This window comes from Nanorana parkeri, unplaced genomic scaffold (assembly GCF_000935625.1).
Source record: "Nanorana parkeri isolate BGI_ZX_2015 unplaced genomic scaffold, ASM93562v1 scaffold412, whole genome shotgun sequence".
NCBI classification, from domain to species: Eukaryota; Metazoa; Chordata; class Amphibia; order Anura; family Dicroglossidae; genus Nanorana; species Nanorana parkeri.
Window position 1 is genome coordinate 672,134 of NW_017306680.1, and position 14,185 is coordinate 686,318.

Here is a 14,185-nt window from a genome sequence, read left to right on the forward strand (position 1 = left end):
CACCATAGCCAGAATTTGCCATAGGCAACGCTTTACAAGATTTTACCGCTCATCAGTTTAGTGTTATCAGTGATTGATAGCCCTAGAATTATTGCTCTAATCTCGACGTTCGTGGCGATATGTGACACGTGCCGCATAATTGGAGCAATCACAGTTTTTTCGTGTAGGCGCATGTAACGCATTTTTGCGCATCTTATGTGTGGGTGGGGGACTTTTTAAAAATGTTGTGTTTTTTGTTTTGTGTGTGTAAATTTGGTTTTGTGAGTGTTTTTTACACTTAACTTTATTGTTATCACATAGGGTGCTCCTATGTGATAACAAATTACAGTTACAGGTCCCCTTTATGGAGACATCAAGGGTCTGTAAGACCTCTAATGTCACCTAGGGACCCCCAGAGAAGCTGATGAAGCACAGATCTGCTTCATCAGCTTCTCTCCGGTTTCTGTACCGGAGAGTGACAGGAATGCGGAAGTGATGTAATATACATCACTTCTGCATTCAAAGATCAGGAGGAGAGCGGAGGGAGATCTCCTTCCGTTCTCAGTGAACAGAGCCACATCGCCTGGGACGGATGGACATACAAGCGATCGGGTGTTTTTACAGATGCCGGACCGCTTGTATGTAAACGGCCATCGCTGGCCGCTTAAAATCCTGGCGGGTTCCCGCTCGTGCGTGCCGGGGGCGCGTGCGAGCATGGAGGACGTCTAAAGACGCGGATGGGAAGTGGAAGTGGTTAAACCAGGTCATGCATAGAGTAGATACCAAAAGGTACCTGTGGCAATAGATTTTATTGGTCCGCTTTCTATGGCTCCCCTGAAGAGCTAAACGCAACCTTTTTGTAAACTCCAGCTTTCTATAAGTTGGAACATAGGATACAGTTGTGGATGTTTTCCATGTGACGGTAACCCTTACTCATAATGGGTAAATTAACTTTGCTGCATTATTTGGAGAGACACAGGCAGAAGTGTACTAACTTTCAGGAAGTTGGTAGCTTGAAGGTGGCCAGTAAAACTTTTTGGTTACTTCAAACATCTTTGGCCTTCTGACATTTAAGGTTGGATCACTGTTTTGTTTTCTCTTAACAGAGACATTCTAACTTTCAACATTGTCCACATTGCCATTGCACACATTTTCTATCTCTACTCCTGGCTCTTTTTTTTTTTCTCATACACTGAGGGACCCAGGAAGTCCTTAACCTTTAGGTTTTACTGCCGCCTATTGGAGGATAGGACCCTGGCAAACAAAACAAAAACTCACTGTGAGCATTTTTAGCTTGTGTCTTAGGAGAATAGATGTATTTTCTGTTAGCTTTTTTTTTTTTCTAGCACCTTTTTTTTGCCACAGACTTTTAGTAATGAGCTTTCCCCTGAGGAGTCGCAGCCTGCTGCTATCACTCCTAGGTAAAACAAAAAGACAATCTTGGCTCTTATCAAAGCGGTGCACACCACTCTACAACTAGAGGATACATCTGTTGCTTCTACTGGTGCTGTTGGCAGTTTTAGGTCCTTTTTTAAAGCACTTAAGGCTGCAAGACTTAACCATTGCACCTACTTTTTCAACACTCTTGCTACGGGGACTGGGAACATTCCGACAAGCTGTGTGCCTTCCCCAAGCACCTATTGGCCTTGCTTACCATATAGTGAGGATTATGTACAAAAGTGGGCCATCACCTGGGCCCTGCGGTTTCTCACTTTACTGTTTTTTGTTGTTGTTGTTTTTTTTTTTTTTTCTTTGTGTTTACTGTTGCTGTGGAAGATGTCTATGTTTAACCACTTGAAGACCAGGTGTTTACACCCCCTTCCTGGCCAGGCCATTTTTCAGTATTCAGCCCCGCAGTACTTTTATTGACTGAAATCAATACAATACAGAACAATGGCATGATAAAGGATAGTACAGTACAAGATAACACATTGTCATATAAAAGCACAGTACTATACAAGAAAGAGCAATGGTACAAAAAGGCACAGCACTATACATACAAGCTTCTGTACAAAATACTGTGTAGGATCAGAAATCTTGCATGCAGGAACAGCATCATATAACCATACAGGAGTTCCAATAGAATAATAAACAGATTAGGTTAGCAACCACTTTATGTCCACTGCATACTCCTAAGAGCAGTGCTGAGTACATGTGCCTAGACAATCGATTGATTGATTGTTTATATTTTAGATTGTTTTGATTTAATAATTTTAATTGTTTTTAAATATGCCTTCAAAATAAAATAGGGTTACACCAAAAAATGAATGTCACCAGCACTGTGTGGGCGGCAATATAATATATATATATATATATATATAACATTAAATATGTATCTGTATTTATTTTATTAATAATCAAATGAATAATTAATTAATAATACATTTTTAAATTATTATTAATTAATATTAATAAAATAAATAATTAAGCATATCATGTAATATATAATATATTTCATTTTATAATTCAATGTAGATAAATGTCTTTATTTTTTGCTAAAAGTGCCTGAGTGCTGGATAGGATAGCACTAGGCTGTATGAACATACCACAGACACTTCTCTGGACTGACAAGACACATTTGCAAACAGGCAAATACAGACACAGGCAGATACTGATCACTCAGAACTGAGTGATCTGATTGGCTGGTCGCGTGTTGCCGCTTTGTGATGCCTTCATTGCATCGCGCGCTGTGATTGGCTGGAGATTAACTTTTTCATTTCACGGCGCTGCGCTACGCACGCTCTCGCCGGGCAGAGCGGGGGATCGGAACTCACTAGACACACTGCAGGCGAAGGACCGCGAGTCGGCGCTCGCCTGTGCGCCGCGCTGCTTCGCCTGCAGTTTGTCACGACCTTAAACCTCTCGTCCATGGAAAGTCGCACACGTTCCTTGGGCGGCCCGGTACCATTTGATCCACAAGGGCTTTTACTTCAACCTGTTCACAGTTCGCAAATTTACAGGGGGCATCAGCCCCATCTTGGATTTCTACAACACATCCTGTCGTCCTTGGAGAAATCATTCGTGTCCCTGGACAAAGTCCTTCCTTTTCATCTCTTGCAAAATCCTCATGATGGATGCCAGCCTGTTGGACCCCTGTAGGAGTCCTGTTGCCATCACAGTTTTAAGCAGACTTGGGTGAACTCAGGCAAACTGGGTTCACACCAGGCTCAGCATTCAGTAGTAGTAGTAGTTTCTGCCTTTCACCTCAACTAGGACATTGTTCTTCCACCCCTCTGTCTGGCTCCAGTTCACCAAATGGAAATTTATTTCCGTTGTTTCGATGTGGTACAGGCTATGTGGCAGGCTGTGTGGGTCTATCTCCCTGGCACTACTTCTTTCAGGAAGACTGTTTCCCTTTTTATAATTTTGGATGAACCCTGTAATGGTGCACTGCCATTTCATCCATCCTTACGGTCTCAATGATTAGGTTCCACCATTTATCACTGCACACTCTACTCGGTCTGCGAGTGCTTCTTGATGTAAAAAAAACAATTTTCTCGGATTTGCAAGGCTGCCAATTTGGTCTTCTGGCTATTCATTCCTAAAGTTCTGTCAAGGGGATATTACAGCCTCATTTGATGCCAGTAAGTACATGTATTTTCTAAATATTTAGGAATCTAATTTTTACTAAGCCCTATCTCTTTCTATAGTTGTGTCTTGGCTGATGACAACAGATAGGCAGCCACTTCAGTTGTAAGCAAAAAGGGTATAAACTGTTTTCTCCCTCAGGAGAGATGAACCATAGTCTGAACATGACCTAAAAATGTGTTTTTAATGGCTGATTTCTAAATTCACCATTGCAACATGTAGCAATAAGCATATGCTTTGCTGTGGATTCTCTTTTGACTGTGTAACAAATATAAGTGTAAATCCTAAATTGCCTTTCCCATGCCCAGTTCCTTCGCCACAATCCGCTGCTGCTCTGTTCTCCTTAGCTGCAATAATGATTCTGTCTGCCCTACAGGACATGATCAGCTTTAGCTGTATATTTCCAGGGTCAGCACAGGCTCCTGTATCCCCATTCCATGATCAGCTTCTGTTTAGCCATCTCCCTCTTCTTCCTGGTCCATGATCCCGCTCCCTTATGCCACCTGTCTATAACTCTCCTGCTTCTTAATTAATTCATCTGACCTTTTTTATTTTATTTTTTATTTCTGCTTTTTCTCTGCTTCCTCCAAGACTCGTTCTCTGAACCCCACTCCCCCCCCCCGCGTTTTTTCTGCCCCCCCCCCCCCCCCCCCCCCCATGTTCTCGCTCTTTGTGGTTGCCTTTCATTCCATTTCCCATAACGTCCACTTCTTCTTATTAGAACCTAATTCTTCTAATATTGGTTGGTAGGGCAGTAATGTATGCCAGACAGTTCTTCCAGCAATCATTTAGAAAGGTTGCTGGCTGCAACTACTATGGTTGGATCTTTGGAGCAGAAATTTAATGTGAATGTTATTCATAAAGAGTTGCTGTCTTGTGAATTTACAGAGTGATACATTCATTAATTGAAATAACTCTTAACGTTAGGCCAATGAGGCTCAGCCAGAAACTTCTGCTAGCATGTTCACCACAGAGGGCGTAGAGCGAGGGGAGCAAAGTTCGCAGCAGTCATTTGTTTTTGGTCAGAATCTTAGAGACAGAGTAAAGGTAAGTTACTCAATTGATTTCTAATTAAAGGAGTGTTCTTATAACCGTCTTTCTCCTTTTTTTTTTTAACAGCATTAATATAAACTGATTATTACAGGAAAATTAATCATGATGCGCTATGGTATAATATACCATCTGCCTACTAAAACATCTCTTCCTTTGCGTAGCTTGGAGCAGAAAATAGCAATTCACTTGATGGGGAGAAGTCTGGTCCACAGAGTGCTGATGCTCCAGCGCAGACTAACTACTTCCTACAGTACATTAGCTCCAGGTGAGATTCTCCTGAACGCTTTTTAAGGTACAGTCATGCAATAGAGCAGTAATGCTGCAGTTTTCTGAAACACTACAGTATTTGTTTCATTGTGGGGAGGGGGCCCTTGGTGATTGTATATTCATTGATTTAAAAACCAAGTGCACGAAAAATGGGCTTGGAAAATTGTTTTCTGAAGGCACATTCCTAAGACCTAAGTGCTTTCAAATGATTAAAGCCAGTAGAGGCAACACGGCTTTCAGAAGGTGTGTTGTTTTTTTGTTTTTTATGCCATAGTGCTCCAAGTCATACATTTCAAAATGATTTCAAATTATAATCTTTTAGCTTTTCTTCAATAAGAACTGAAAGTGTAATCAAATAATAAAAGTCTTTTTGTAAACGCCCATACAGTTGTACCTTTTGGCCTGGTTTCATTGAACAGAAATGACTACTTCCTCCAAGTTTGCTATGCTTCATCTAATTTTACCCAGTTTGTGTCTTTTTGTAGCTTAGAGAATTCAGCACACAAAGCAGAAGCAGCAAGCAACAAGTTTGTATTTGGACAAAACATGATTGAAAGAGTTCTGGTGAGTATCCTTTGTGATACACATGTGGATCCTACAACATTGTATTGCGGATTCAAATGCTAGTTGTTACAGGCTTGCCTTTTTTGATGATAACCAGACTACATGTTTCCACTTCCTTGCTTCTGGTCAGTAGGGGTCCCCTGCTTGAAAAATATTCTTATCAGTTTCTTTTAACTGCCTTACATCCCCAAGACTACCAGCTCTAAGATGGTAAGCTTTCTTTGGCATAGCCTTGGAAACCTGTTGGTTTTTCAGTGGGTTTCTTAAACCACGCTGCACAGGTTTATCTTGGCTACACAGGAAAGCATCATTTTTTCTTAGGTGGGCTGTGTTAAACTAAACTCCGATGAGCAGTTGTTGCATTGGTAGCTTCCGCATGGTAAAAAGCACTGTTGATAAGTGTGGCACCGCACACCCGCACCTTCTACAAGCGATCGGGGGTCTCTAGAGACCCCCGATAGCTTGAATGTAAACGGCAATCGCTGCCGGTTGACATTTCCGACAGTTTCCCCACTCGTGTGGGCGCCGCGCACGAGCAGGGGAGGGGAAGGATGTCTTAAGATGCCCTCCCGCTTCTATAAGGCTCTCGTCCGGCCGTTCAGGAGCGGCCAATGGACAGCAGGTGGTTAAAGAAGCAATTCCTGCCTAAACATATTCCAATTTCCATAACAGGGATGTTTCTTAAAACAAAACTTAAATCTATCTTCTACCGAGTCTGGGGTCTGCCATCTTGAATGGTTGGTCAGGGGTAACCTAACTTCTGCTCATGCACACAGGTGCTTAAAGAAGAATTCCCTTCTAGTAGACACTGAAGAAGCGTTTATGGTAGATGGTCTCTTCTGTCATTAAAAACATGTTGGCTTCGCAAATAACTGCAGTACCCTTTAAAAGCTACTAGCTCCTGTGGAGTCATGTTTCCTGTATTATAAAGGAGCATATGTCGGCTGTAAATTCTTTCATTTGTACATGCAGTAACCATGCTTATATTTTTTTTTCTCTCTTTCTAACCTACAGTCTACAATTTGTAGCGTATTTTTTGTTTTTCTTTCACTTTTTAACCCTCAGGTCAATTTTCTGTTTTAGAGTCCACCGAGAGTAGAGGCAAGTTCTGATAGCAATAAGGAAAATACTGGTTTGGAGTCTGGATCAGAAGGGTCTTCGTTGGAAAATACTCCAGACAAGAGTAAGCTAATGTGTGTATGTGTGCATTTTGTTTCTGGGATATATAACATTTTTAGTATTTCTCATATTATTGTGCTTTTAAATGTTTTGTAGCCAATAACATCTCTGAATCGTTAGCGGAATCAGCAGCTGCTTACACAAAGGCCACAGCCAAACGGTGTTTACTGGAGAAAGTGGAAGTGATCACAGGAGAAGAAGCAGAGAGTAATGTACTACAAGTAAGAGGACAGAAGCATTCTGCACAGTTATTTGCTTTCCTTCTTTATGACCTTCCTGCATGGATTGTTTGGTGTGCATTTAGGCTGAACTAAATCGCATCCGATTTTATATTCCCTCGGAGCTCTTACCATAATGAATAAATATGCTCAGCATATGACCTCAGCCTATGCTCCCCTAGTGGTTCTGGGGGTGTTTACCTGGTATACCAAGATGGATCCAACGTCTGTAATCTGAAACCTGGGACACCTATTGTTCTAGGATCATCATCAGTGTAGTAGATTTCCGTTCCATTGGGTGGGGCAGAGGCCTCCCCCTTGTCCACAGGGACCTCCTGGTCCACTCTGAACTCCAAAGTTAGCTAATCGATTAATTAGATAATGAGAATAGTTGTCAACTATTCTCATCAATTAGTTGGTTGGATCCCCTAGCTCTCGCCTCCATGCTAGCAGTGGGCGGGTGCAATAGTCAGCCTGCGATTGCAATTTGAAATGACCAATAGCAGACTGGCTATTGCACCAGCCCACTACCTGCTGTATTTACATTAAGCTGCTGTCTTCCACTTCTTGCCACTGGAAGCTGTCGTTCTCTGGCTGAAGCTATTCAAGCGCTATTTGCTTGCAATACAATTATTATTAAAAAAAATAATAGGATAAAGTCATTTTTGGTTTCGGCCTTACAAAATTCTTCTGCGGGAGAATTAGTTGCAGCCATGGAGCAGAAAAATAGGCAGCCGCAGTACAAAAGTTTATTTACCGGCTCTCAGGAGGGTATTGCAGGCTCCAGAAGGGCTGCGATGGTCACTCAGAAGTGCGGCAGTGTTTCTGCCGGCATTCACCAGGGCTGCCTATAGGGCTCTCCAGGGCTGTACGGGCGGGTGTGGGGTGTCCAGTGCTCCGCTGGTCTCGGGGAGGAGGAGATGTGTAGCAAGCGTGGGACCGCAGGCAGCCGAATCTATTTAAAACATCAGTATTTGTGCTATGTATCAGGGCATTTTAACGACTACAAGTAGGCTGGACAAGTTGTGTGGGCAGGATTGGAGAAGTGGCTGGCTCAGAAACTGTCAGCAGGTAGGGGGATGGGGTAAACAAAGTCCCTATCTGCCAGTGTTAGCCGGTGGCTTTGTTTACACATACACGAGCGCTCATAGCAGATTCTGTATACATATAAACAAAGCAACAGGCTTTTTTATGCATGGAGGTAGCACACTTACTGCTGCATCCAGAAGTGACAATGGGCTTACAGGCTTAGAGAATGCAGCGAATGTAATGCTGCTGCAAGCAGTTCTGTTCCGACGACATGTATAATGTGTTTGTTTTTACCCTTTATCCTCTTTTGCTAAAGGGGCAGGAAGCATTGGATTCGGTCCTGCTGTTTGCAGTGGTGGGTCATGGGAAATGATCATCATGTAACATTTGTGGCTTTTAATACTTTTCCTTTCTTATTATTGTGATAACAGATCCAGTGCAAACTGTTCGTGTTTGATAAAGTCTCCCAGTCTTGGGTAGAGAGGGGACGGGGACTTCTAAGACTGAATGATATGGCCTCCGCAGAAGATGGCGCGTTGCAGTCTAGGCTGGGTGAGTTTTTTTGGTGTATTGTATATTTGTGGCAGTAGCCTGGGAACCGTGTTTTTTAATTTTTTTTATATGCGACATTTCCTGCTCAGTGATGCGCACTCAAGGCAGTCTGCGATTAATTCTCAACACTAAGCTATGGGCCCAGATGCAGATAGACAAAGCTAGTGAGAAGAGCATCCGGATAACTGCAATGGACACAGAAGACCAGGGTGTTAAAGTTTTTCTGATATCTGTGAGTATTGAACTAATTTTCATATTCTGCAGCATTAATTTCCTACTTCAGCTGATGGGGAGCATGCTTCTTTTCTCTTTAAAGGCAAGCTCTAAAGACACAGGGCAGCTTTTTGCTGCTATTCACCACCGCATTCTTGCTCTGAGGAGTCGTGTGGAGCAGGAGTCAGAGACAAAGTGTCCTGAACCAATTAGGGACGTGGCCCAGTGCAATGAGGAAGACAGTGATGATGATGACGTCCTTACGCCTTCTGTCACAACCACCGTTGGTAAATATACCTGCGCTGGAGAAGCCAGAGCAAAATTGAGTGTATAATAAACTGGTATGAAATGATTCTGTATGTTTCCTGGCAAGTTCCAGTTTTTAACCATTTAAAATTTTCAGAAATATGTGATCTGTGGCTACCATATTTATTAAAGATTCTTGGATCTGGACTCTGGTTGAGAAGCTTTATGGAAAATCAGTTTGGTCCCGAGGCCAGTTCCATTAGGGCTCTTAAAAGAGAACTATGGGGTAAACTTTTTATGCCATAGTTCTCTTAGGCCTTGTTCACACGAAATGCAGAGCAGATCCGGTCAGGTTTCTGCACACGCAGTGCAGTGGATTGTGACGCTTTTTTGATGCGTTCCGGGCCGTTTTTTGTAAAAAAAAAATATATATTTAAGTTCAACATGAGCTTTCAGGCACTTGCATGCGTTTGATGCGTTTTTGCATTTTGATGCGTTCCAGGGCAGGTAAAATAGGGCTTGCCGCAGTTTTTTCACCTGCTCTGGATCTGCACGCTGCGATGTGAACGGGAGCTCAAAATACTATAGGAATACATTGGACGCAGTTTTGATCCGGTCTGCACCTGCTCTGCTCTGGATCTACTCCGTGCTTGGTGTGAACAAGCCCTTAAGGGTCAAGGGAGGACATATACTAACCACCTCCGGTGACCCAAAACTCAGTATATAGCGAGCTACAGCTCGCTATATACTGAGAGTGCCGGGATTGATCCTGACAATACTGCCGAGATCTACCCAGCTAGCTGATTGACAGTGGGCTCTGCCCACCTCTTCCCCTGTCTGTTCCTCCAGTCGGAAGGGGGGGGGGGGGGGCGGCACAAGCCCTGCGGGTTTTGGTGACTGACACTGCTCTCTGCAGGGAGATGATGATTGGAAAGTGAGCAAGCGATGGTATGTGTTGGCTCATTTCCCGATCAATCAAGCTGACGTGTGACAGTTTTATTCACTCACCTCATAGTTCTCCTTTTTAAAGTTTACTATCCGTTCCCAGCAGAATTCCCTTTTTAAGGCAAAGCGTCTTTTGCACATAGCTACAGCTTTGGCATGTCGAAGTAACTCATGTCACATTCACTTTGCTTACAGTCAAACTGTAGTGTCTGACTTGCTTGTTTTGATTATTTTACGCAGGGCCCTGAGAAAAGGTGATTTGGGAACCTGTATGGCTGGGGTTTTTGGCGCTCAAAAGTTTAGAAGCCTCAAACATGTGGAGGGCTAGCCGTCAGGAAGCGATGTTGGCACTCAAACAGAGTAAATTGTGATGCGTGACTTCACCTATAGCAGCCACCTTTCCATTAAGTCACATGTGCTTATCAGTACTCTGACGCCCCCCGTTACTTGAACTATATGCTCTGGTGTGCAGTGGTGATGAAGGACACCACTAGAGTGTTAACCAAGGGCAGGGGGAGGTCAGGACTGGTGGCAGAGAATCTTCCAGGGACAGGCTGAGGTCAGGACAGGCAGAGAATATTCTAAAGACAATGTATTCAGAGACTGAATACAGGCTCATGCAGACTGAACTATCAGTCAGAGGCCTGGGCATTTTGAGATTTAAATAAGGCGCTGCCTGAGACCAGGCCAATCACAGAGCTGAAGACATGTAGCCAGCTTCATTAGACCACAGCTGACTAGGCTAGAGCTGCAGCCAGCAAATCAAGTTGTTAAACACAGTGGCAGGATTAGCCAACACCTGATTTAGGCAGTTTTTGCCTGAGAACTACACATGCTGCCTGACACTAGCATTTACACATTGATAATACAGGTTAGCAAAGTATCTGAAAACATCAGTGTTTGCACCGATGCTTTTGATGTTAACTATGTACATTTAACCCCTTCATGATTGAGCTTGTTTTAAGTTTCTGTTCGTTAACGACTAATGCACATTTTACATTTTTGCTGTGTGATTTTTCCACGGCAGTAATATACTTTCTTAAGAAGTGCACCCACACACACCATATATTTTTAGATATAATTTTTTTTTTTTTTTTTTTTACACTATTGTTTTTAGTTATATCAAGCAGTCATTGTGAATTGATCTCACAATGACTGCGTGATTTAATGTTTGGTTATTTTTAGACTGCTCCAAACTTAGGAACAGCCAGTAATACTTTAGTGACACTAATACTGACAGCATATTAGGATCAGTGTCAGTAAGGGCTTCTGATCGTTCCCAGAACGATCAGAAGCCTGCAACACTCTTTCAGAATAGAAACCTGTAACTTTCTATTCTGACACATTTAGAAAAAATCCGATCTGTACCAGCTGTCAAACGGTGACAGCAATTGCGGTAGATTCGTACAGTGTACGTGATCAGTCATTTGGGTACTTAGTGGCGGGGACGTACGGTACCGTTTCCCCGAAAGTAAGACCTAGTACTATTTTTCAAGATTCCTGTAATATAAGACCTACCCCGAAAATAAGACCTAGTTGGGTGGTGGCATGTGAGGGGGAACTTGAAGAGCAGGAGAGATGGTATCAGCCTGTAGGGACATACTGTATTAAGGGGATGACAGGGGACTCCCTCCGGCCAGTGCAGTGACAGGGAGCACTACAGTACCATACTGCAGCAACTGCTGTCCCCCTGAAGGCACTGCTTAATGTAATGGTAATGTACTGTAATGTGTACCGGTAAATGGTACTGTACTTTACTGCACTGTCCACTGGCTGATGTCCGCACTGCTGCACCGCTGGTACCACTGTCCCTGATGGCAAAGGAAGCCGTCGCTGTAGAAAGCAAGGCTGCAGTGGCGGAGAGAGCAGAGCCACATTAGCCGATACTTCCTCTATAGCGCCAGCTCCTGTCACAGGTGGAGTGATACCTGATGCACTCCGCCTGTGAAAGAAAGGGATCAGCTTTACCGATACTGAACCGGTAGGAAAAGAAAGAGCAACAGTATTATTCTCATACTTACCATACCAAAAAAAAAAAAAAAGACATCCCCTGAAAATAAGACCTAGTGTAGTTACCTATTGTGAAAATTTCACTTTGCTTTAACCAAAACAGGAAGTGAGTGGAGATCTCTACACAGAACATAAAACCCTCTTAGACACTTGAACCTTGTCCCCTCTGAAAGATTGCCTCTTTTCCTGTCATGATGACAGCTCCAAATTTTAGATCTTTTTTTCACTTTCAGTCCAGGTAACAATGGTCACCAGGACAAATAGAGTGTGAATCGCCCCAGAGAGGACCCAAAACAACGATAAAAACCTGACAGAGGTTATAACCATTCCTTACTGTATCCAAAAAAAAAAAAGGTTGGTCTTTAAATATCTTTTAATTTAGCCTTGCCCCGAAATTGAGACCAGGTATGCGGGAGCCCAAATCTTTGTTACAAGAGACCTTGCATCTAGATGTACCCAAACTTTATTGTATGAGTTACTTCTCATGCCAATTAAAGCACTCATAAAATAGTGAACCCAAATACCCCTTTTGGGGCAATTTCATCTTTTAAAGTGCCTGTTACTATTTTGTTCAAGCTAACCAGCCTGATGATCAGGTTTTTAGGCATAGATTCCTTTACTGCCTTATGATTTCATAGCAAAAATAAGTTGCATGTTAAGCGGTTTTCTTTTCACTCTGAATTATGCTTGTTAACTTATTTTTACTAAAAATGTCTCTTCGGTAACAAAAACTGTGAATAAAAAGACAATTGAAAAAAGTTTCACGCTCAACACTCTACGACCGCTGTGAGCACGAAATCTGAGTAACAGTTGTATGCAAAAAGCAATAAAAATGAGCTCCGCAACAACCCCTCCTATATTAATATGTATAAATCATAATACACTTGTAATAATGATAAAGGGACTGTGCAATAAATATTGTCTCAAATATGCGCAGCAAATCGAAGTATGGCCACCTTTTAAGGTGTAATGTACAGTTCTTTTATCTTTCCCTTAAGCGATAGTTATTGGTTTGTTGTTTTTTTTTTTTTCTTAATCAATCCAGTACTTCAGCGATGTACAAATTCTGTGCCCTATGTTATAGCATATTATATAGTTCTTCTATCTTTCCCTTAAGCAATGTTTTTTCTCAAGCAGTCAAAACAACACTTATGCGATGTACAAATTCCCCGGTGTAAGCAGTAGCAGGTACCTCCACTTCAGTATCCTTGGGTATATCTCATAGACCTATACACAGGTCTAGACACGCTTGTCACCTCTTTTGAAACCCAGGCAAGGGAATGTAGCCTGCCCTCCTGCAGATGGGAAATCACCTGATCTCGTTTCCTTATTGTTTCTCCGGGATGTTGCTTCTTCTATTGTTTCTCACTTTTCCTCTTTACAAACTCGTGGATACATGTTATAAATACAAAAAGTGATCCATAGTTCAGATCATTTAAATAAAAAAAGTGCTTCATTTAAAAAATTTCTACACGCATATAGATTAAAAAGAATCGCATCAAAGCCAAAAACACACTCCTCAATACTCTGTATGCCACTGGCCGTGCGCTGTGCTTCCCAGCTCGACCCTACATACGCTGGGACTGAAGCACTTTGAACTATTTATATATTTTCTAAGGATTGTTATTGTATTTCATATTACTTGATTCATTGCTGATATTTGAGATTATTTATTGCACAGTCACTTTATTATCATATTACACAGATTGCAAGTTTATTCTGATTTACACATATTAATATAGTATTGGTTGTAGAGCAGCACGTTTTGATTATTTGTGAATAAAAAGATGTATATTTTATGTCCACATATTATTTAGTTCTAAGATGTGCCAACGTTTTGGATGTCACGCTACACTCTTTAATTCGTTTTTTTTTCTTTCTTTTTCCAGCACCTAGTGACGAAGGAGACAAGCCACCTGCATCCAGTACATAGCACCTGCTTAACTTGTCTGCATAAGATGGTTGTCCTCACCTGGCCCGGTGACAATCCCCAACTTCCTCTTTCTGTAATGCCTCACGGAGTATTCAAGACCGACTCCCATTTTAAGGCTCAACTGAGGACACAGACTTTACATCCACCCCAGGAACTGTACTATCTTTTTGTTCACTTCTAAGTAAACCAGATAATACATTCAGTCCTTAATTATTTTTTTTAATAGTTTTGAAGGGGATCAGGGTGGTATCCAAACTTAACACCATGTAGAATGCTTGCCTGGATGCTGACAATGAATCAACTCATCATATTGATGAGCTGAAGGAAATCCTCTTGTCTCCTTTCCTGTTAACAGCTGTGCAATCTGAATTGCCTTTTCCGAAATTACCTTTCTTTTATACGTGGAAAT

General features: G+C 42.1%; 1 protein-coding gene across 3 annotated transcripts in view; it reads left to right on the top strand.

Annotated features, from left to right (window-relative positions):
- RANBP3 (RAN binding protein 3) overlaps positions 1-13,820 on the top strand; it is a 34,594-nt gene extending 20,774 nt beyond the window's left edge. For all 3 annotated transcript variants that reach the window (XM_018559684.1, XM_018559683.1, XM_018559685.1), the window contains 9 exons: positions 4,495-4,614; positions 4,782-4,885; positions 5,373-5,451; positions 6,535-6,634; positions 6,727-6,851; positions 8,309-8,429; positions 8,519-8,661; positions 8,746-8,929; positions 13,733-13,820. In XM_018559684.1, the coding sequence (XP_018415186.1) occupies positions 4,495-4,614; positions 4,782-4,885; positions 5,373-5,451; positions 6,535-6,634; positions 6,727-6,851; positions 8,309-8,429; positions 8,519-8,661; positions 8,746-8,929; positions 13,733-13,776 (1,020 nt within the window). In that variant the 3' untranslated portion in view covers positions 13,777-13,820. The remainder of the gene's footprint in view (positions 1-4,494; positions 4,615-4,781; positions 4,886-5,372; positions 5,452-6,534; positions 6,635-6,726; positions 6,852-8,308; positions 8,430-8,518; positions 8,662-8,745; positions 8,930-13,732) is intronic.
- Positions 13,821-14,185: the final 365 nt, after the last annotated feature.